Consider the following 22132-nt stretch of genomic DNA (forward strand, 5'->3'; position numbering starts at 1 on the left):
ATAATTGGCCTTCAATGGCTGAGAACAATGTTGTCCCTGTTAAATGAGATCAGTATGCACTGAGATCAGTATGCACATGCAGTGCAGAATCCTAGTTGGCAAGCATGGGTTGAGATCAGTATGCACATGAATCCTAGTTGGCAAGCATGGGTTGAGATCAGTATGCACATGCAGTGCAGAATTCTATTCGTGCTATTGCATCTGAGTGCTATTGTGTGCTGTGACTGTGCTGCTGCATGTGTGGCGTGCAGTCACTTGCATTTTTAAATTGTAAAGATTGTATGTATATAACCCGTAAGGCCTGGAGGGAATAAATAAATGATTAACATCAGAAATCATAACATGGTATTGAGCCTTTTTTTGGTCTAACGACATCGATTCTCCCTTTCTTCCCACGCTTCAATGGCTGAGAACAATGTTGTCCCCTCCTCCTCTTCCCCTCATCCGTTCCACCCCTTCACCACTGTCGTTAACATCAAACTTGACAGGACCAACTACCCACTGTGGTTGGCCCAAATTCTCCCAATTCTCAAGAGCAGAGATCTGATGGGATATGTTGATGGAACGACGGAGTCTCCTCCCAAGCATCTGCCGGGTGTAACAACTGTGAACCCTGCGTACACTGCATGGGTCCAACAGGATCAAATGATCCTTAGTTGGATCAATGGCTCGTTGACGGCCTCTGTCCTGTCTATCGTGGCGAGCAAGAGGACTGCTCGAGCCACCTGGGAAGCACTCGAGCAACGGTATGCCTCTACTTCACAAAACAGGATTTTGTTTCTGCGAAATGAATTATTGCAGACGAAGAAAGGTGATCTAACTGTGGCCGATTACCTTGATCGCATGAATGCGATTGCTGACAACCTTGCCCTAGCAGGGCAACCAGTGAGTGATGATGAACTGGTCCAGATTGTGTTAAACAACCTAGGACCTGCCTTCGAGATGACTGTCAGTGCTGCTCAAGCTCGTGATTCTCCAATCACTTACCCTACTCTTGAGGCACTGTTGTTAACTACTGAGCGTAGAATGGCTGCGTACACTGCTCCATTGATGGAATCTGTGCAGGTCAATGCTTTTGTTGCTTCTCGTGGTCGAGGTGGTGGCCGCACTCGAGGGACTGGGAGAGGTGCTTCCTCATCCTATCGAGGTAACATGTTCAACCAACGAGGCCATGGCCCTCGAACCAACAACAACTCTCGCACCATGCCATGCAGTGTAGAGCGGGTTGTCTCTAATGGTGAGAGAATTGTTTGTCAAATCTGTGGCAAACCAGGTCATCCGGCCCTTGATTGTTATAATAGGATGAATGCTGCGTTTGAAGGACGAATTCCCACTCAACGCCTTGCAGCCATGTCGTCTGCCCCTGTCACTCTCAACAAACAACAAAATGGTACCTGGCTGTTGGACACTGGCGCAAATGCTCACATAACTCCTGAGATTCAGAACCTTGTTAACCCTAAAGAGTATAATGGTAATGAAACTATTGGGGGTGTAGGTAATGGCTCTGGCATTTCCATCTCTCATTCTGGTTCAAATAAATTACATACTCCAACTTGCTCGTTTGACATGCATAATATCCTTCATTGTCCTTCTGCCTCCCAAAATATACTTTCTGCGCATAAGTTCATTTTGGACAACAATTGCTATCTTCTAATCTTTCCCTATTATTTCCTTGTTAAGGACCTCAAGACTCGGAAGACGCTTTTCCGAGGGAGATGTGAGAATGGATTATATCCATTTCCATGTGGCACTGGACAACTCAAACATCCAATTTCAGCATTTGTAGGCCTTCGGTGTTCGGTGAATACATGGCATGCAAGACTAGGTCACCCTGCCACTTCTATAATTAAATTTTTAATTTCCAATAAATTGGTACCAATTCATGGAACTTCCAATGTAAGTTTTTGTCAGTCGTGTCCCTTAGGCAAGAGTACAAAGTTACCTTTCAAATTGTCTGAGTCAATGTCTCAATCTCCTTTGCAACTTCTACACTCTGATGTGTGGTGTTCTCCTATTATTTCTAATGAAGGTTTTCGTTATTACGTTTTGTTTGTGGATGACTACTCTCGTTATTCTTGGATCTTTCCTATGAAAAACAAGAGTGAAGTGTTCGAAATCTTTGTTACATTTAAGGCCAAAGTTGAAAAAATGTTTGATTTGTCCATTAAAACCCTTCAATGTGATGAAGGTGGCGAGTATAAAAGCCATGCCTTTCAAAAATTTCTCAATGATAATGGCATTTCACAACGATTTTCTTGTCCTAAACACCCTGAACAGAATGGAATTGCCGAGTGAAAACATCGACACATTATTGAAACAAGTATAGTCATGCTTTCACAATCTCACATGCCCAAAAATTTTTGGTTTGATGCCTGTTCCACGGCAGTTTACTTGATAAATCGTTTGCCAACTAAACTTTTGTCTTACTTATCCCCTTATGAGAAACTTTTTCAAAAAAAACCAAAGTATGATGTTTTAAAGGTGTTTGGTTGTCGATGCTTTCCTTGGTTAGTGCCTTATACCCAAAATAAACTTCAACAAAAATCCAAAGCTTGTGTTTTCTTGGGTTATTCACTGAATCATCAGGGCTACAAGTGCTTGGATTTGTCTACAAGACGCATTTATGTGTCTCGCCATGTCCTATTCGATGAGGACTGCTTCCCTTTTCAGGGACTCACATCTTCTTCAGAAAGCGTCACATCTTTAGGTACACTTCTGACCCCAGATCTCTTATTGACATTTGACACCCCTAGCAGATCTAATTTGCATCAACCACTTAACCCTAATCCAACCACTCTTGCCACAAGACCCTCTCCAACTGACACCCATCCTAACCCTATTTCATCTCAACCTTGCCCTACAATACCTGTGCCGTCCCCTACTATCCAGTCTATTGCACCATCAAATGAGCAAGTCTCTGAACATTTTGAACCTGTGCTCCCTGCTACTCCTGATGTTCCACACTATCACGTTACTACTCGTTCCAAGTCAGGGATTCATAAACCCAATCCCAAATATGCCATGCATTTAACTGTTGACACGTTACCTGTTGAACCAACATGTTTCAGTCAAGCTGTTAAATATCCGGAGTGGAGAAATGCGATGAGTCAAGAATTTAATGCATTACAGCGATGTGGAACTTGGAGTTTGGTTCCCCATCATTCCAACATGAATTTGCTTCCTAACAAGTGGGTGTTTAAGTTGAAGAGACGTGCAGATGGTACGATTGAACGACATAAAGCGCGGCTTGTCGCCAATGGGTTTCATCAACAGGCTGGAGTGGATTACAGTGAGACCTTTAGTCCTGTTGTCAAGCACAATACGATCAGGCTTGTTTTAAGTCTTGCTGTGTCTAACAAATGGCAGGTCAGGCAGCTTGACGTGCAAAATGCGTTTCTGCATGGGTTTCTGAAGGAAGAAGTTTACATGCGCCAGCCGCCGGGGTTTGTTGATCAACAATTCCCAAATCATGTGTGTAAACTTCAACGTAGTCTTTATGGTTTGAAGCAAGCGCCCAGGGCTTGGTTTCAGAGGTTCTCAGATTTTTTGCTCGAACTAGGTTTCCAGGAATCCACATGTGACTACAGTTTATTTGTGTTCAGACAAAACGGTGTGTATTTGCTTCTCCTAATCTATGTGGATGACATACTCATCACAGGCAATAGTTCTCACCAAATATCCCGATTGATTCAGCGCTTGGGTACGTTGTTCTCCATGAAAGACTTAGGAACCCTTCATTATTTTTTGGGGGTTGAAGTCAACTATTATGGCACTGCTATGCATCTTTGTCAATCTAAATATGCATTGGACTTGCTATCTCGCACCAAATTTACTGAAGCCAAGCCTATATCTACTCCCGTCTCATCCGGTCAAAAGCTCAGTGCGCATGGGGGCGAACTGTATGACAAACCAGATGTGTATCGTAGTGTGGTTGGAGCACTACAATACCTCACAATTACACGCCCAGATTTGTCCTATGCTGTCAACCAAGTATGCCAATTTATGCATGCTCCCCAAACAACTCACTGGATGGCCGTCAAACGGATTTTACGATATTTGAAGGCCACGCATACTCATGGTCTTCTCTATAAACCTGGACCTACTCAACTCAGTGCTTTCTCTGATGCGGATTATGCAGGGAATCCGGATACTCGTCATTCAACTGGAGGCTTTTGTATATATCTTGGTTCCAACCTTATATCCTGGAGTTCAAAGAAGCAGAAGACTGTTTCTAGGTCTAGTGCTGAAGCCGAGTACAGGCAGTTGGCATACACTGCGGCTGAGCTCTCTTGGTTAAGATCATTATTCAAAGATCTGCATTTGTATTTGGTTCGTCCTCAAATCTGGTGTGACAATATATCTTCCATAGCTCTCGCGTCCAATCCAGTTTTTCATGCACGAACTAAACACTTGGAAGTTGACTATCACTATGTACGGGAGCAGGTGGTTCGTGGGCAATTATTGGTTAATTATCTTTGTTCGCAAGATCAACTTGCTGACCTGTTTACCAAAGGTCTGTCTTCGTCTCGGTTTAAGTTCCTTGTCTCCAAGCTTCCTGTTGTTCCACAACCTGTCAGCTTGCGGGGGGCTGTTAAATGAGATCAGTATGCACTGAGATCAGTATGCACATGCAGTGCAGAATCCTAGTTGGCAAGCATGGGTTGAGATCAGTATGCACATGAATCCTAGTTGGCAAGCATGGGTTGAGATCAGTATGCACATGCAGTGCAGAATTCTATTCGTGCTATTGCATCTGAGTGCTATTGTGTGCTGTGACTGTGCTGCTGCATGTGTGGCGTGCAGTCACTTGCATTTTTAAATTGTAAAGATTGTATGTATATAACCCGTAAGGCCTGGAGGGAATAAATAAATGATTAACATCAGAAATCATAACAACTCAGTATGCACTGAGATCAGTATGCACATGCAGTGCAGAATCCTAGTTGGCAAGCATGGGTTGAGATCAGTATGCACATGAATCCTAGTTGGCAAGCATGGGTTGAGATCAGTATGCACATGCAGTGCAGAATTCTATTCGTGCTATTGCATCTGAGTGCTATTGTGTGCTGTGACTGTGCTGCTGCATGTGTGGCGTGCAGTCACTTGCATTTTTAAATTGTAAAGATTGTATGTATATAACCCGTAAGGCCTGGAGGGAATAAATGAATGATTAACATCAGAAATCATAACAGTAGCTTCCCTCTTTCCCCATCTTTTCTTTCCATCCATCTCTACTCTTTGCATCTTCCCTCTTTCCCCTTCTTTCCTTCATCCTTCCCCCATCTTTCCACTCAAAAAGTTTTTTTAATTTCAACACTTTTTCTCTTTTATTATCTTACCAATTGCTTTGCAGTACCTGATGGGCCCTATGAGAAGACAGAGTGGGAGGCTTACAAATTTACTGGTGCTGGAGGCATAGCATTGTCCATGTATAAGACGGATGAGGTTCAAATTTTCCGTTTAAGCAGAAATAAAATGTTCTGGTAAACTGGTTAACTCTGTAAATGATTTAACAACTATTTTTATTCTGCTTAAATTGAGAGCGCAGTCTATCTGTGCTTTTGCTGAGGCTTCCATGAACACTGCATACCAGAAAAAGTGGCCACTTTATCTTAGCGCTAAAAATACTATTCTGAAGAAATATGATGGAAGGTAGGATGTTATCCGGTTGTCTTTCATCTTTCACCGTGCAGTCTTTTCTTTTCATAATTACCCATGGTACATTATGAGTCGGTGTGACTATGATTTAACGTTTCACTACTGGATTTTTATTTCCATTTTCTTACTCTTGAATTTAATGAAGGTTCAAGGACATCTTCCAGGAAGCTTATGAAGCCCATTGGAGATCAAGATATGAAGCTGCAGGGATTTGGTGAGATAACTTGTCATCCAAGCTGATTAGTTTGTGTAGGTCCGGTGATTTTCAACTAATTAGTACTCTGATTTGAAGGTATGAGCATCGTCTTATTGACAACATGGTTGCTTATGCTCTCAAAAGTGAAGGAGGTTATGTTTGGGCATGCAAAAATTATGATGGGGATGTGCAAAGTGACTTCTTAGCCCGAGGTCTGTATTTACTTTTGTTAGTCTGTGAGTCAGGATTCAACTATTTCTCTTTTTAATGTGTGGTGCTGCTTTTGTTGGAAGCAAAAGCTATTTCCTTGACTGCCCTAGCGAATATGTTTGCTAATGTTTGGTTACCTTTCAATAAACTTTGATACAGGTTTTGGATCTCTGGGGCTGATGACATTTATACTGGTAATCAATTTTGTCTAATATTTCGCTATGCTTGTTGGGGGTACAGTTATGAGTTTGGATGCATGAAAACTTGGATTTGGTTCCAGGTGTGCCCAGATGGAAAGACCATCGAAGCTGAAGCAGCCCATGGTACAGTAACCCATCATTACCGGGTCCACCAGAAAGGAGGCGAAACAAGCACAAACAGCATAGCTTCGATCTTTGCATGGTCACGAGGTCTTGCACACAGGTACTAGCTCGGTATGTAGTCTAGTGGTTGAAAGTCAGTATTTGGAATTTGCTTCTGTTTAGAAATTGTTTGAAACATTAGATAATAGTTTGAGTAAACCTGTGTTATCGTATCAAGGCAAAGTTAGATGGCAATGCCAGACTCTTAGATTTTACAGAGAAACTTGAAGCATCATGCGTAGGAACTGTCGAATCTGGGAAGATGACCAAGGATCTTGCACTCCTCATCCATGGGCCTAAGTAAGTGTTGTCAAGAGTCGTATTTTGTTGGTAACTTTCGGATGCGTTTTCTGTTTCTGTATGATAAAAAGTTTCATGCTTCGTGTAGGGTCACCAGGTCCCAGTATCTGAATACTGAAGAATTTATTGACGCCGTGGCTGATGAGTTGAGAGTTAGATTGTCTAGCAGAGGGTTTTGGTTACAAGTACAAATTAGTCTCAGCGTACTACCTTACAAACACTTGAGCAAATAAGTTTGTCTCCGATGGGGGACTCTTGTTTGTCGCAACAAACTTTATCGTTGTTTTGGGAAATTGAGAGGTTTGCAGTTGCAATGTGTAACAGTTGACTGAAGAAGATTCAACAAGCAAAAAAAGGTGATTGTAGGATGAGGGGTCCGGCAAAGCAGCACGCCGAGGTTGGTTAGTTTTCATCTGCGCTACCCCATCGGGGGGTCTCAGTCGATTCAAACTGTGTTTGCATTGTGTGTTTGTTTGTTTGCTACCCCACTCATAGGGGTGGGGTGCCCCTACTAACCCAAGGGACTTAGGGCGTGCTTAAAGTGACTTCACAAGAGTGGTGAACAGATTTCAAACACCATGGCCTCGCTTGACCAAGATTCCATCACCTATCAATCGCTTTAATGCCCTGCTTAGTTACAAACCTGTGCTACCAGGCTCGGCGATAGTGAAGTTTAATGCAATTCCTTATAAACAGTTGTGGCAATCAGGATTTACCCGATGTGGGACTCAAAAGTCGTATTTATTTGAAAGTTTAAATTGCTTGGATATTGTTTCCGTGCAATAGAAGTTTCATGTTTCATCTAGGATCACTAGGTCTCATTGTCATCTTCTGGTCTTTACTTGAGACCGAAACAAAAAACGGTTTGCACTTGCTGCCCAAGTCGATGGGTTAGGGCATGCTTCATGGGACCTCACACACCAAATAGTGGTTTTTTTAAGGAATGGTGTTGGAATTAAGATTAAAACATTTAACATCAAATTAAAAAACTTATTAGGTGCCTTGATTATAAGCAGAAATATTTCTAAACAACTGAGTTACAAGCCTCTTATATTTAATTAAACCTTGAAAGTACATCAATCACCAACGACCGTTTTGATTAAGGGTACCAATCCTCCTATTTTGTTAGTAGGAGATTCTGAGTTTGAATCTCATCTAGATTTGATTCGCATAATATAACAAGAGATAAAGTGAAACATATATCAATTTTGTTGGGACGAGTAGATGGTTTGAATTTCTTAGGAAGGGATTTGTGACTCAAGTTTAAGAGAATTTCCATTGCACCCGAAGTTCAAAGTTTGATTTCACCATCTCCTTACTCTTACTTGTATATATAAAAAAAAAAAAAAAGTTGATGAATTAAAAACACACATATGTATATACATACGTTAATCTTTACTCTATTATAACTAAGGTTAAAAAAGACACTAATCGGGCGGCGGAGAGGGGAGTTTGACCGAACAGCAAGCTAGGTAAGGTATTCTTCATCTACGAAACATGGGCCATGAGCCCAACCAATCAATTCATAATTGTGCTTGTTTGCTATCGACTCATAATGAATAGAATGTCACTAACCTAAATAGCTTAGGACGTGCTTAATGTGATCTTACACACTAACTGGTGGTGACTAGATTTCATACCTCATATACCCACTTTGCCAAGGCTCCACCACATGTCAATCACTTTAATATCATGCTTAGTTACAAGCCGACGCTAGATATTTGAGACTTAATCTGATGTGCCCTGTATCATTGTCAAAAGAACTGTAAGTTAGTGTTCATTTCAGGTTGGACAATGCCAATATGTATTGGGAGACATGCTTTTGGTGATCAGTACGAAGCAACTGATGCAATCATAGAAGGACCTGGAAAACTTAAATTGATTTTTGGTAATTCAGTAGAGAGCTTCAAGATTTCTGAGTTTGACTTCTGACTGTTTAAAGTGCTTGTATAGAAGTTAATCTCGTCCACTTTTCTTATACACACAAACACACGTGCACACACACACACACACACCATATAGGTACGTTATTATCTTACCAATTGCTTTGCAGACCTGATGGGCCCAACGAGAAGACAGAGTGGGAGGTTTACAAATTTACTGGTGCTGGAGGCATAGCATTGTCCATGTATAACACGGACGAGGTTCAAATTTTCCGTTTAAGCAGAAATAAAAAGTTCTGGTAAACTGGTTACCTCTGTAAATGACTTAACAGCTTTTTTTTATTCTGCTTAAATTGTGAGAGCAGTCTATCCGTGCTTTTGCTGAGGCTTCCATGAACACTGACTACCAGAAAAAGTGGCCACTTTATCTTAGCACTAAAAATACTATTCTGAAGAAATATGATGGAAGGTATGATGCTATCCGGTTGTCTTTCATCTTTCACCGTGCAGTCTTTTCTTTTCATAATTACCCATGGTACTTTATGAGTCGGTGTGACTTTGATGTAACGTTTCACTACAGGATTTTTATTGCCATTTTCTTACTCTTGCATGTAATGAAGGTTCAAGGACATCTTCCAGGAAGTTTCTGAAGCTCACTGGAGATCAAGATATTGCAGGGATTTGGTGAGATAACTTGTCATCCAAGCTGATTAGTTTGTGTAGGTCCGGTGGTTTTCAACTAATTAGTACTCTGATTTGAAGGTATTAGCATCGTCTTATTGACAACATGGTTGCTTATGCTCTCAAAAGTGAAGGAGGTTATGTTTGGGCGTGCAAAAATTATGATGGGGATGTGCAAAGTGGCTTCTTAGCCCAAGGTCTGTATTTACTTTTGTTAAAGTCTTTGAGTTAGTATTCAACTATTTCTCTTTTTAACATGTGGTGCTGCGTTTGTTGGAAGCGAATGCTATTTCCTTGATTGTCCTGGCGAATGTGTTTGCTAATGTTTGGTTACCTTTCAATGAACTTTGATACAGGTTTTGGATCTCTGGGGCTGATGACATTTATACTGGTAATCAATTCTGTCTAATATTTCACTATGCTTGTTGGGGTACAGTTATGAGTTTGGATGTATGAAAACATGGATTTGGTTCCAGGTGTGCCCAGATGGAAAGACCATCGAAGCTGAAGCAGCCCATGGTACAGTAACCCGCCATTACCGGGTCCACCAGAAAGGAGGCGAAACAAGCACAAACAGCATAGCTTCGATCTTTGCATGGTCACGAGGTCTTGCACACAGGTATTAGCTCAGTATGTAGTCTGGTGGTTGAAAGTCAGTCTTTGGATTTTGTGTCTACGTTTAGAAATTGTTTGAAACATCAGATAAGAGTTTGAGTAAACCTGTGTTATCGTATCAGGGCAAAGTTAGATGGCAATGCCAGAATCTTAGATTTTACAGAGAAACTTGAAGCATCTTGCGTATGAACTGTCGAATCTGGGAAGATGACCAAGGATCTTGCACTCCTCATCCATGGGCCTAAGTAAGTGTTGTCCAGAGTCGTATTTTGTAGGGTAACTAGGTCTCAGTATCTGAATACCGAAGAATTCATTGACGCCGTGGCTGATGAGTTGAGAGTTAGATTGTCTAGCAGAGACAAAGTCTTAATCTCCGTTTGGTTAAAAGTCCACGTTACCAGGCCCGGAAATAATTAGTCTGAGTGTATTACCTTACAAACACTTGAGCAAATAAGTTTGTCTCCGATGGGCGATGGGGGACTTGTTTGTCGTAACAAACTTTATCGTTGTTTTGGGAAATTGAGAGGTTTGCAGTTGCAATGATCGTGTAACAGTTGATTGAAGAAGATTCAACAAGCAAAAAAAGGTGATTGTAGGATGAGGAGTCCGGCAAAGCAGCACGCCGAGGTTAGGAAGTTTTCATCTGCGCTACCCCATCGGGGGGGGTCTCAGTCGGATTCAAACTGTGTTTGCATTGTGTGTTTGTTTGTTTTGCTACCCCGCTCGTAAGGGTGGGGTGCCCCTACTAACCCGAGGGGCTTAGGGCGTGCTTAAAGTGACCTCACAAGAGTTGTGAACAGATTTCAAACACCATGGCCTCGCTTGACCAAGATTCCATCACCCATCAATCGTTTTAATGCCCTGCTTAGTTACAAACCTGCGCTACCAGGTTCGGCGATACTGAAGTACAATGCAATTCCTTATAAACAGCTGTGGCAACCAGGGTTTACCTGATGTGGGACTCAAAAGTTGTATTTCTTTAAAAGTTTAAATTCCTTAGATATTGTTTCCGTGCGATAAAATTTTCATGTTTGATCTAGGATCACTAGGTCTCATTGTCATCTTCTGTTCTTTATTTGAGACCAAAACAAAAACCTGTTTGCACTTGCTGCCCAAGTCGATGGGTTGGGGCATGCTTCATGGGACCTCACACACCAAATAGTGGTTTTTTTTAGGAACGATGTTAAAATTAAGATTAAAACATTTAAAGTCAGATTAAAAAACTTATTAGGTGCCTTGATTACAAGTAGAAATATTCCTAAACAACTGAGTTACAAGCCTCTTATATTTAATTAAACCTTGAAAGTACATCAATCATCAACAACCATTTTGATTAATGGTACCAATCCTCCGATTTTCTTAGGAGGAGATTCTGAGTTTGAATCTCATCGAGATTTGATTCACAAAATATAAGAAAAGATAAAATGAAACATACATCATTTTTGTTGGGACGAGCTGATGGTTTGAATTTCATAGGAAGTGATTTGTGACTCAAGTTTAAGAGAATTTCCGTTGCACCTGAAGTTCAAGGTGTGATTTCACCATCTCCTTACTCTCGCTTGTATATAAAAAAATAAAAACAATAAAAAAGAGTTGATGAATTAAAAACACATATATGTATATACATACGTTAACTTTACTCTACTATGACTAATGTTAAAAAAGACACTAATCAAGTGGCGGACAGGGGAGTTTGGCCAAACAACAAGCTAGGTAAGATATTTTTCATCTATGGAGCATGGTCCATGGGCCCAACCAATCGATTCATAGTTGTGCTTGTTTGCTATCTACTCATAATGAATGAAGTGTCACTAACCTGAGTAGCTTAGAACATGCTTAATATGAGCTCAATGTTGTGTAATGCATAATATCTAAAACCATATGCTTACACTTCATCTCTTCAAGAAATTCTACGAAACCTCGTCAAGATAGATACCCAAGTTCTTATATTCTGTAAACTGATCCACCGCTTCAGAAGGCATGCCCATCTTACACATACACTGAAGAATTAAACTAACAATCACACAATTTGTTTTTATACCCTTCGACTCCATGTCATGATTGAAGAAGATTCAACAAGCAAAAAAAGGTGATTGTAGGATGAGGAGTCCGGCAAAGCAGCACGCCAAGGTTAGGTAGCTCTCATCTGCGCTACCCCATCGGGGGGTCTCAGTCGATTCAAACTGTGTTTGCATTGTGTGTTTGTTTGTTTGCTATCCCGCTCGTAAGGGTGGGATGCCCCTACTAACCTGAGGTGTGACATCCCACATCGCCCAGGGGAGTGATCCTTATATGTATATTCCCATCCTTACCTAGCACGAGGCCTTTTGGGAGCTCACTGGCTTCGGGTTCCATGGGAACTCCGAAGTTAAGCGAGTAGCGCGCGAGAACACTCCCAAGATGGGTGACCCATTGGGAAGTTCTCGTGTGAGTTCCCAAAAACAAAACCGTGAGGGCGTGGTCGGGGCCCAAAGCGGACAATATCGTGCTACGGTGGTGGAGCGGGCCCGGGAAGTGGTGCCACCCGGGCCGGGATGTGACAAATTGGTATCAAAGCCTAACCCTGGCCACGTGTGTGCCGACGAGGACGTCGGGCCCCTAAGGGGGGTGGATTGTGACATCCCACATTGCCCAGGGGAGTGATCCTTATATGTATATTCCCATCCTTACCTAGCACGAGGCCTTTTGGGAGCTCACTGGCTTCAGGTTCCGTAGGAACTCCGAAGTTAAGCGAGAAGGAGGCTAGAGCAATCCCATGATGGGTGACCCACTGGGAAGTTGCTCGTGAGTTCCCAAAAACAAAACCGTGAGGGAATGGTAAGCCCAAAGCGGACAATATCGTGCTACGGTAGTGGAGTCGGGCCCGGGAAGTGGCCCCCACCGGGCCGGGATATGACATGAGGGGCTTAAGGTGTGCTTAAAGTGACTTCACAAGAGTGGTGAACAGATTTCAAACACCATAAGCCTCACTTGACCAAGATTCCATCACCCATCAATTACTTTAATGCCCTACTTAGTTATAAACCTATGCCACCAGGCTCGGCAATACTGAAGTTTAATGCAATTCCTTATAAACAGTTGTGGCAACCAGGGTTTACCCGATGTGGGACTCAAAAGTCGTATTTCTTTATAAGTTTAAATTGCTTGGATTTTGTTTCCGTGCGATAAAGGTTTCATGTTTCATCTAGGATCACTAGGTCTCATTGTCTCAGCATCTTCCGTTCTTTACTTGAGACCAAACAAGAAACGGTTTGCATTTGCTACCCACTTTATCATGGGTGGGGTGCCCAAGTCGATGGGTTAGAGCATGCTTCATGGGACCTCACACACTAAATATTGATTTTTTTTAAGAATGATCTTAAAATTAAGATTAAAGAATTTAACGTCAGATTAAAAAACATATTAGGTGCCTTGATTACAAGCAGAAATATTCTTAAACAATTGAGTTACAAACCTCTCATATTTAATAAACCTTCAAAGTACATCAATCACCAATGACCATTTTGATTAATGGTACCAATCCTCCAATTTTTTTAGGAGGAGGTTCTAAGTTAGAATCTCATCTAGATTTGATTCACATAATAAAAGAAAAGATAAAAAGAAACATACATCAATTTTGTTGGGATGAGCTGATTGTTTGAGTTTCATAGGAAGTGATTTGTGACTCAAGCATGGTTAAGAGAATTTCCTTTGCACCCAAAGTTCAAGGTTTGATTTCACCATCTTTTACTCTCGCTTGTATTAAAAAAAAAAAAAAAAAAAAGTTGATGAATTAAAAACACATATGTATATACATGCGTTAATCTTTACTCTACTATGACTAAGGTTAAAAAGGACACTAATCGGGTAGCAGACAAGGGAGTTTGGCCACACAGCAAGCTAGGTAAGGTATTTTTCATCTGTGGAACATGGGCCATGGGCCCAACCAATCGATTCATAGTTGTGCTTGTTTGCTATCTACTCATAATGAATGAAGTGTCACTAACCTAACTAGCTTAGGAAGTGCTTAATGTGATCTCATACACTAACCGGTGGTGAGCAGGTTTCAAACATCATATACCCACTTTGCCAAGGCTCCACCACACGTCAATCACTTTAATATCCTACTTACTTACAAACCAATAATAGATATTTGAGACTTAATCCGACGTGGGACTCCAACATTTTTTTCGTTACAGTGATGTTTCCGGGGGTAAAATACCCTTCACTTTAAAAGTTGCATCATTAACCACTCTGTTTTATTATTTGGCACTAACCTTGCATCGGGGAACACAATTAACAAGATTTATATTTCTTAGGTAATTTTTCTTTATCGGTTTCGAATTTGCTTAAACATCATACATCCATCCATTTTCGCATAAGAAAAACACATACATCACAAAAAAAAATACATACATCAATGGCCAATGAATCAATGACCCACTTGGATTAGTAGTACAGTCTTCGATGTTGTCCGAGGAGGTCATGAATTTAAATCTCATGAACAGTCCGACTGATAAATTAACACATGTATACATACATACACGACAATCTTTACTATAGTACTAAACCACGAAATTTGAATGTGAAGGCAGCTTGGCATTGCCATCATCTTCTTTCAGGTTTCCATAGTCACAGTAGCAACTTTCTCCACTGTTTTGGCTCTTCATCCATCCTGCGATTTGCTCTCTATAGCTTATGCAGATTTTTTCCGACTATTCTTTCCTTATGTCTTAAAAAAATATACAGACCAGAAACAGCGAGTTAGGTACTGCAATGAACAGAAAGCAAAAGGAAAATCCCTATAAGGATCAAATAAAATATTTACGATTCATTTATATTGAGTATACGCTGGTAGTACAGTACGGAAATAATTTAAACCCCATAAAGAGGTTTACTGAACTTTGTTAAAATGGGTCTGGTGGTAAGAACACCTACTGCCGCACTCATGGCTAGTGTTCAACTCTCACGTTTCCATTCTAAATATTTTACGATAAAAAAGAGGAAACCAGCAAATTAATGTTCTAGTAAGAGACGAGGGTCATATCATGCTCTCAGACTTCGATCTCTCACTCCGTTGTTCTGTCAATCCTACACTAGTCAAGCCTTCATCTGCCCATGTAAGCATTGGTGGTGCTGCCGGTGGTGGTGGTGGTGGCGGGGGCATTTTAGACGATGACCTTGCTGTGCATGGTTGTATGCCAATTTCTTTCCACGCATTTTACCTACCAAGAAAAACCGGAAATCCAAATCAGATCCCTCCCTGAACTGATGGCAGAGCCTACAAATGTGCGTTCCATGTCATTTGTTGGAACACACGAATATCTAGCCCCAGAGATTATTCGCGGAGAGGGCCATGGAAGTGCAGTGGACTGGTGGACATTTGGTATCTTCTTATACGAGCTCTTACATGGGACAACCCCCTTCATAGGTCAAGGAAGTCGTGCCACGCTCTTCAACGTTGTAGGCCAGCCTCTGAATTTCCGAGAACCACCACAAGTAAGCATTGTGGTGCGTAATCTCATACGAGGACTCTTGGTGAAAGAACCACATAAACGAATTGCGTACAAAAGGGGTGCCACAGAAATAAAGCAACACCCATTTTTCGAGGGAGTGAAATGGGATCTGGTGAGATGTGCCACGCCTCCCCATGTTCCTGAACCGGTAAACTTTTTACAATATGCCAGCAAGGAGGCGAACTTTGCAGACAAAAAGATGACAGATGTGGGAAGTGATAAGAAGAACGGTAGTAATGATTCATCTTATGTAGATTTTGAGTACTTCTAGCACTCCTTTAGGATGATATTTTACATTCTCCGGAGGAAAACTACATTGTACAAAGAGCAAAACGTTACAACCCAATGATATATATACTTATCATTACATGTTGAGGGTTTCACAGAGAAAACATTTGTTGACAGAATACTATTGATTTCTTTCTAGGCAAGGGGAAATAAAAACACATATATAGGGATGGAAATTGCATCTAAAGTTTTGTGTGTCATTCTTTCGCGTGTATATGCGTCGATTTTTGTTTAAGGATTTGTCTATGTGTACTACATTGTATATGATTTGTATCTGGTCTGGTGTAACATACTGTCAATTTGTTCAAAGTAGGACTAATACTTGTTCCGTTGCTCCGGAATTTCATGTTGATTTATGGAACTCCTCCGGCTGAATTGAAACGTAGATTGTGTTAATGATACAACTCCTGGATATTGTATGCTGTCATAGTAAACATGTTTAGAATTTGTATGGGGAGATAGCAATAGTGTCTTGTATAATATTCTCTACCCTTGACTTGTTTAGGCATCTCCTTGCACTTGGGAAAGATGCCTACTTGAGCAGGCCTTTGGGACTACAAAATGGGTTTATTCTGAAACCCAAAGTGACTATTCGAAATATAAAATACTAAAAACAAAAAAACAAAAGCACGCGAGACTCTAATACCATGAAATTAAAGTTCCACTTTAAAATTAATTGATAATAAAAGAGTAACACAACTCCTCATAAGTCGTTTCATAACTTATACACTTTCCAACATGAAATAACTATTCACATTGATGAGGTATGAAGAAAAATTCTAACGACAACCATGAGGCCACCCCGGTACAACGACAAATATTAAGGAGACCCACCATGCATGACTAGGGACTTTCTTGATTGTTCTAGAGTACATGATACTCCAGATGTTTTAATTGTTAAATCTTTATTTAAAAGTATAAAAATCAAGATCGAACAGTTAAAACACCTGGAGTATGGTACTCTAGAGCACCCTAGAAGCTTTGTGCATGACTATACATAACACAACTCAAGGCACAAACAAGTATACTAACTAGCTATTAATCTAATGACAGAAAAAACCTCTCTCTCTAAAACCTTTCTTTCCCTCTACCTTCAAGAAAAAAGAAACCCTCCTAGCAACCGTTCCTTGCTCCAGCTTGGGGTTGGTAGCAGCCTGACTCCCACCTTTTTCTAGCCTCTTCCTTCTCCACCCTCTGCAGCTTCCTTCTTTCCCCATCTTTCCCCATTGATCCTTCCCACCTTTTTCTAGCCCTTCTTCCTTCTTTCCCATCCATCTCTACTCTTTGCATCTTCCCTCTTCCCCCTTATTTCCTTCATCCTTCCCCCATCCTTTCGCTCAAAAAGTTTTTTTAATTTCAGCATTTTTTCTCTTTTGATCTTTGTTTTGGCTTCCTTTGAGCTTTGTTCTTTGAACTTTGTCTCAATTCCCATGAGCTGGTCTCAGATATGGACCTCCACGGCCCTCTCTTGCTCCAATGCTATAGTACATCGTGCATCCTCAACCACCGGCCACTGCTACTCGGCCCGTGTGCTTCTCCTAGGGTATTAAGTGGCTGTTAAAATGCTTTTAGCACTATTTGGTTAGAGAGGAGCGATTCCCTCGTTTGAGAACCGCCATTCCCGCACTATTCCTCCCCACTAAAAAGAGACCACGGATCGTAATACACTACTGGCATGTATGCTGCAACAAAGTAGTTGGTTCTTGTTTGAATGAATGGCTGCCTTGTGATAGCTGGCTGTAACCGTGGGAGGTGGGGGTACTGAGGCATGCAAGGACACAATCCGCACGGATGGCTCACTCACCCCTATTTTCCGTCAATCCAATTGTTCCGTTGGTTTGTCCTCTTAGTGGTGGTGGTGGCCTTGCGATGGAGGGACATATTGTGGCTGCTGGTTTCCATTTTAGTCTTAGGGTTTTTTTGTTGTTTTTTAGCTAGCCACTTTGGGCCTATCTACTGTATTTTCTTATTTGTTGTTGGGTTTGTATTTAATTAGGTAATAAGCTGCCTTTTCCTTGTAGTTGTCTATTTAATTAATGGAAGTAATTTAGTTTGACCCAAAAAAACCTAGCTATATTATTACTTCGCTTCTTTGTGTTAAAAGACGTCTCAACTTCGAGCTCCCACATTGCGTTAGCAAGAGATTGGAAAACAGGATTGAGTATAGTAAGTTTGATGAAATATGTAAAATTAGTTGGACAAAAAATAAAATATTTCAAAAGAAACACACGTGTAAATAAAAAGTTCTTTTATTAAAAAATAGATAAATAGAATAGTGAAAATGTCAAAGTTGCTTCTTGTTAATGGGAAGAGATCATTTCCGTATCTTTCCCATCAAAGCCATCAAGTCTACTCATCCGGACCTTTAAAATTTGATCCAATAGTTACAAATAGGAAGCTTCAAAGTTATAATAATTTTAACTGTTTGATCAAATTTCAAGAATCCAAATAACTAGATTTGGTGGTTTTGATGGGAGAGATCCAGAGGATCTCTTTTGTCATCACGCACTCTCATTTCTCGGTTCCCATTTCAGCCTCTGACCTTTCAATTTCATTAAGTAAACAACAAATATACACTTTTCTTCACTGATTCTATTTTCTCTCGCCGTAGCTTTCGAAGCAAAAAGCACGAAACTTTGACCTGTTTTGGTGTCAGGGGAGAAATGGAGGCGTTCGACAAGATAAAGGTGACCAACCCAATTGTCGAAATGGACGGTACGATTTCCCTGCACTCCCATCTGATTCTCTGATTTCTATTTTCCGCCATTGTTTTATTTCTAACTCTTGTTTAAGCTGCTCAAAAATGGCATGTTTCTCTGTTTTTTGATGATCCCATTGATCAGAGCATGCCCTTCATCCATGTTTTAAGGACACCCCAACTATCATGCTCCATAAAAGTAGATGATCTTAGATTACAGGATTTTGGTCAATTTGTAGGCTTTCTTGCCTTACCCACCAGTCCACTAATTTGATGTTTCTGAGCTCATAGATTTAAATGATTAAACTTCTTTTTTGTTCGTTTGAGCCGAGTTGCGTGCAACTTATATTATTAGAAGGTAAGGACATAGATGCAATGCAACATCTGAATTGAGATGTATATATCTTTGCCGGAGGCTTGGAGCTGTTATCCATGTTTAAGCTATGATGCATTATTTTCCGTGATGCAGGAGATGAAATGACTCGGGTGTTCTGGACATGGATAAAAGACAAGGTAATTTTGTTATCATGTGTTCCCTGTGATTTCATAGGATTTTGGTCAACTTGTTTCCGTGTTCCACAGTTTATTTTTCCCTTCCTGGAGTTGGACGTCAAGTACTTTGACCTTGGGATTCTTAATCGTGATGCCACCAATGATAGAGTCACAATTGAAAGTGCCGAAGCTACGCTTAAGTATGCCTTCTCATTCTCCCTACGTAGTTGCTTTGCTATACTCAAGTACCCTTCAGGCACATTACTGTTTTTATCTTCATTTTAGTTATTGCTGCTTTCTCTTTTCTTTTTTACTGGCACGAGTTTGGCATGTTTAAATGCGCTCGACATGAGTTTGTCATGTACTTTGAACGGAATATAAGTCAAATTGTTCACGCTAGGCACAATTTGTTATCTATTGAAACAATTATCATCTTTATTAAAACTAATTTTTTCCATGAAAATAACTTTATCTCCTGTTGATGCTCCTATATTTTCGTTGTATAACTCCGCTTCTTCTTTTTTTCTTGTTATCTTGGTACAATGTAGCAATAAAGTGTGCAACTATAACTCCAGGTATTATATAGATTCTTAAATGGAGAGACAATATGCATTTCTCCTTAATAACTGGACTACTTGGCCCTTTTTCACGGACACAATTTGGCTAATGTACTATTGTGATGATCTGAATCATTTATTTGGATATTTATAGATGAAACTCGTGTGAAGGAGTTCGACTTGAAACAGATATGGAGGAGTCCAAACAAGACCATACGGAACATTTTAAACGGTCAACTGAATACTCCCCTAATATTTAGTTTTTTTCCATTTAATTTTCCGTGTTTGACCGATTGTAAGTAGCCAATGCATTTCGGTTTTCTGCAGGTACTGTTTTTAGAGAACCTATTATCTGCAAAAATGTTCTCCGTCTTGTTCCAGGTTTGCTATAAGCTTGTCATCTAAATTTACCTTCGTATCAATGGCAAAAGAACTATAAGTTGGTGTTCATTTCAGGTTGGACAATGCCAATATGCATCGGGAGACATGCTTTTGGTGATCAGTACCGAGCAACCGATGCAATCATAGAAGGACCTGGAAAACTTAAATTGGTTTTTGGTAATTCAGTAGGGAGCTTCAAGATTTCTGAGTTTGACTTTTGACTGTTTAAAGTACTTGTATAGAAGTTAATCGGGTGTGCTTTTCTTACACACACACACACCATATAGGTACATTATTATCTTATCAATTGCTTTGCAGTACCTGATGGGCCCAATGAGAAGACAGAGTGGGAGGTTTACAGATTTACTGGCGCTGGAGGCATAGCTTTGTCCATGTATAACACGGACGAGGTTCAAATTTTCCGTTCAAGCAAAAATAAAAATTTCTGGTAAACTAATTACATCTGTAAATGATTTGCTGACAGCTATTTTTTATTATGCTTAAATTGTTAGAGCAGTCTATCCGTGCTTTTGCTGAGGCTTCCATGAACACTGCGTACCAGAAAAAGTGGCCACTTTATCTTAGCACTAAAAATACTATTCTGAAGAAATATGATGGAAGGTATGATGTTATCCTGTTGCCTTGCATCTTTCACCGTGCAATCTTTTCTGTTCATAATTACCCATGTTTCATTATGAGTCGGTATGAGTTTATGATGTAACGTTTCACTACAGGATTTTTTATTGCCATTTTCTTACTCTTGAATTTAATGAAGATTCAAGGACATCTTCCAGGAAGTTTATGAAGCTCATTGGAGATCAAGATATGAGGCTGCAGGGATTTGGTGAGATACTTTGTCAACCAAGCTGATTAGTTTGTGTAGCTCCGGTGATTTTCAACTAATTAATACTCTGATTTGGAGGTATGAGCATCGTCTTATTGACGACATGGTTGCTTATGCTCTCAAAAGTGGAGGAGGTTATGTTTGGGCATGCAAAAATTATGATGGGGATGTGCAAAGTGACTTCTTAGCCCAAGGTCTGTATTTACTTTTGTTAAAGCCTGTGAGTTAGTCTTCAGCTTTCTCCTTTTTAATGTCTGGTGCTGCGTTTGTTGGAACAAAATGCTATTTCCTTGATGGTCCTAGCAAATGTGTTTGCTAATGTTTGGATACTTTTCAATAAATTTCGATACAGGTTTTGGATCTCCGGGGCTGATGACATCTATGCTGGTAATCAATTCTGTCTAATATTTCACTATGCTTGTTGGGGTACAGTTATGAGTTCGGATGTATGAAACTTGGATTTGGTTCCAGGTGTGCCCAGATGGAAAGGCCATCGAAGCTGAAGCAGCCCATGGTACAGTAACCCGCCATTACCGGGTCCACCAGAAAGGAGGCGAAACAAGCACAAACAGCATAGCTTCGATCTTTGCATGGTCACAAGGTCTTGCACACAGGTTTTAGCTCAGTATGTAGTCTGGTGATTGAAAGTCAGTATTTGGATTTTGTGTCTACGTTTAGAAATTGTTTGAAACATCAGATAAAAGTTTGAGTAAACCTGTGTTCTCGTATCAGGGCAAAGTTAGATGGCAATGCCAGACTCTTAGATTTTACAGAGAAACTTGAAGCATCTTGCGTGGGAACTGTCGAAACTGGGAAGATGACCAAGGATATTGCACTCCTCATCCATGGCCCTAAGTGTTGTCGAGAGTCGTATTTTGTTGGCAACTTTCAGATGCGTTTTCTGTTTCTGTATGACAAAAAGTTTCATGGTTCGTGTAGGGTAACTAGGTCTCAGCATCTGAATACCGAAGACTTCATTGACGCCGTGGCTGATGAGTTGAGAGTTAGATTGTCTAGCAGAGACAAAGTTGTAATCTCCGATTCAACAAGCAAAAAAAGGTGATTGTAGGATGAGGAGTCCGGCAAAGCAGCACGCCGAGGGTAGGAAGTTTTCATCTGCGCTACCCAATCGGGGGGGTCTCAGTCGGATTCAAACTGTGTTTGCATTGTGTGTTTGTTTGTTTGCTACCCCGCTCGTAAGGGTGGGGTGCCCCTACTAACCCGAGGGACTTAGGGCGTGCTTAAAGTGACTTCACAAGAGTGGTGAACAGATTTTAAACACCATGGCCTCGCTTGACCAAGATTCCATCACCCATCAATCGTTTTAATGCCCTGCTTAGTTACAAACCTACGCTACCAGGCTCGGCGATATTGAAGTTTAATGCAATTCCTTATAAACAGTTGTGGCAACCAGGGTTTGCCCGATGTGGGACTCAAAAGTCGTATTTCTTTAAAAGTTTAAATTGCTTGGA

The 22132-nt window shown here is 40.7% G+C and overlaps 2 protein-coding genes and 2 pseudogenes across 2 annotated transcripts; all 4 read left to right on the top strand.

Annotated features, from left to right (window-relative positions):
• The first annotated feature begins 5630 nt into the window (after positions 1–5630).
• Positions 5631–6929, top strand: LOC137729525 (isocitrate dehydrogenase [NADP]-like). Its single transcript, XM_068468497.1, has 6 exons — positions 5631–5872; positions 5951–6066; positions 6224–6258; positions 6345–6487; positions 6605–6726; positions 6815–6929. The coding sequence occupies exons 2-5, from the start codon at positions 5976–5978 to the stop codon at positions 6612–6614; spliced, it is 279 nt and encodes a 92-aa protein (XP_068324598.1). The 5' UTR covers positions 5631–5872; positions 5951–5975; the 3' UTR covers positions 6615–6726; positions 6815–6929.
• Positions 6689–10836, top strand: LOC137728457 (isocitrate dehydrogenase [NADP]-like; annotated as a pseudogene).
• A 3960-nt stretch (positions 10837–14796) lies between these two features.
• Positions 14797–15671, top strand: LOC137728458 (serine/threonine-protein kinase AGC1-7-like; annotated as a pseudogene).
• Positions 15672–18303: 2632 nt separating this feature from the next.
• Positions 18304–21723, top strand: LOC137728459 (isocitrate dehydrogenase [NADP]-like). The gene is made up of 14 exons (XM_068467241.1): positions 18304–18403; positions 18856–18899; positions 18969–19078; positions 19416–19453; positions 19590–19667; positions 19763–19816; positions 19892–19993; positions 20135–20226; positions 20334–20437; positions 20592–20660; positions 20739–20854; positions 21013–21047; positions 21132–21274; positions 21393–21723. Exons 1-14 carry the CDS (start codon positions 18352–18354, stop codon positions 21721–21723), a joined length of 1368 nt encoding a protein of 455 aa, XP_068323342.1. The 5' UTR covers positions 18304–18351.
• Positions 21724–22132: the final 409 nt, after the last annotated feature.

This window comes from Pyrus communis, chromosome 3 (assembly GCF_963583255.1).
Source record: "Pyrus communis chromosome 3, drPyrComm1.1, whole genome shotgun sequence".
NCBI lineage: Eukaryota > Viridiplantae > Streptophyta > Magnoliopsida > Rosales > Rosaceae > Pyrus > Pyrus communis.

Excerpts from the sequence above, each read along its gene's own strand:
- LOC137729525 (XM_068468497.1), top strand. The coding sequence starts at position 5,976 with ATGGTTGCTTATGCTCTCAAAAGTGAAGGAGGTTATGTTTGGGCATGC. Across the intron at positions 6,067-6,223 it reads AAGTGACTTCTTAGCCCGAG|GTTTTGGATCTCTGGGGCTG; the intron begins GTCTGTATTTAC and ends ACTTTGATACAG. Across the intron at positions 6,259-6,344 it reads GGCTGATGACATTTATACTG|GTGTGCCCAGATGGAAAGAC; the intron begins GTAATCAATTTT and ends ATTTGGTTCCAG.
- LOC137728459 (XM_068467241.1), top strand. The coding sequence starts at position 18,352 with ATGGAGGCGTTCGACAAGATAAAGGTGACCAACCCAATTGTCGAAATG. Across the intron at positions 19,817-19,891 it reads TGTTCTCCGTCTTGTTCCAG|GTTGGACAATGCCAATATGC; the intron begins GTTTGCTATAAG and ends TGTTCATTTCAG. Across the intron at positions 21,048-21,131 it reads GGCTGATGACATCTATGCTG|GTGTGCCCAGATGGAAAGGC; the intron begins GTAATCAATTCT and ends ATTTGGTTCCAG.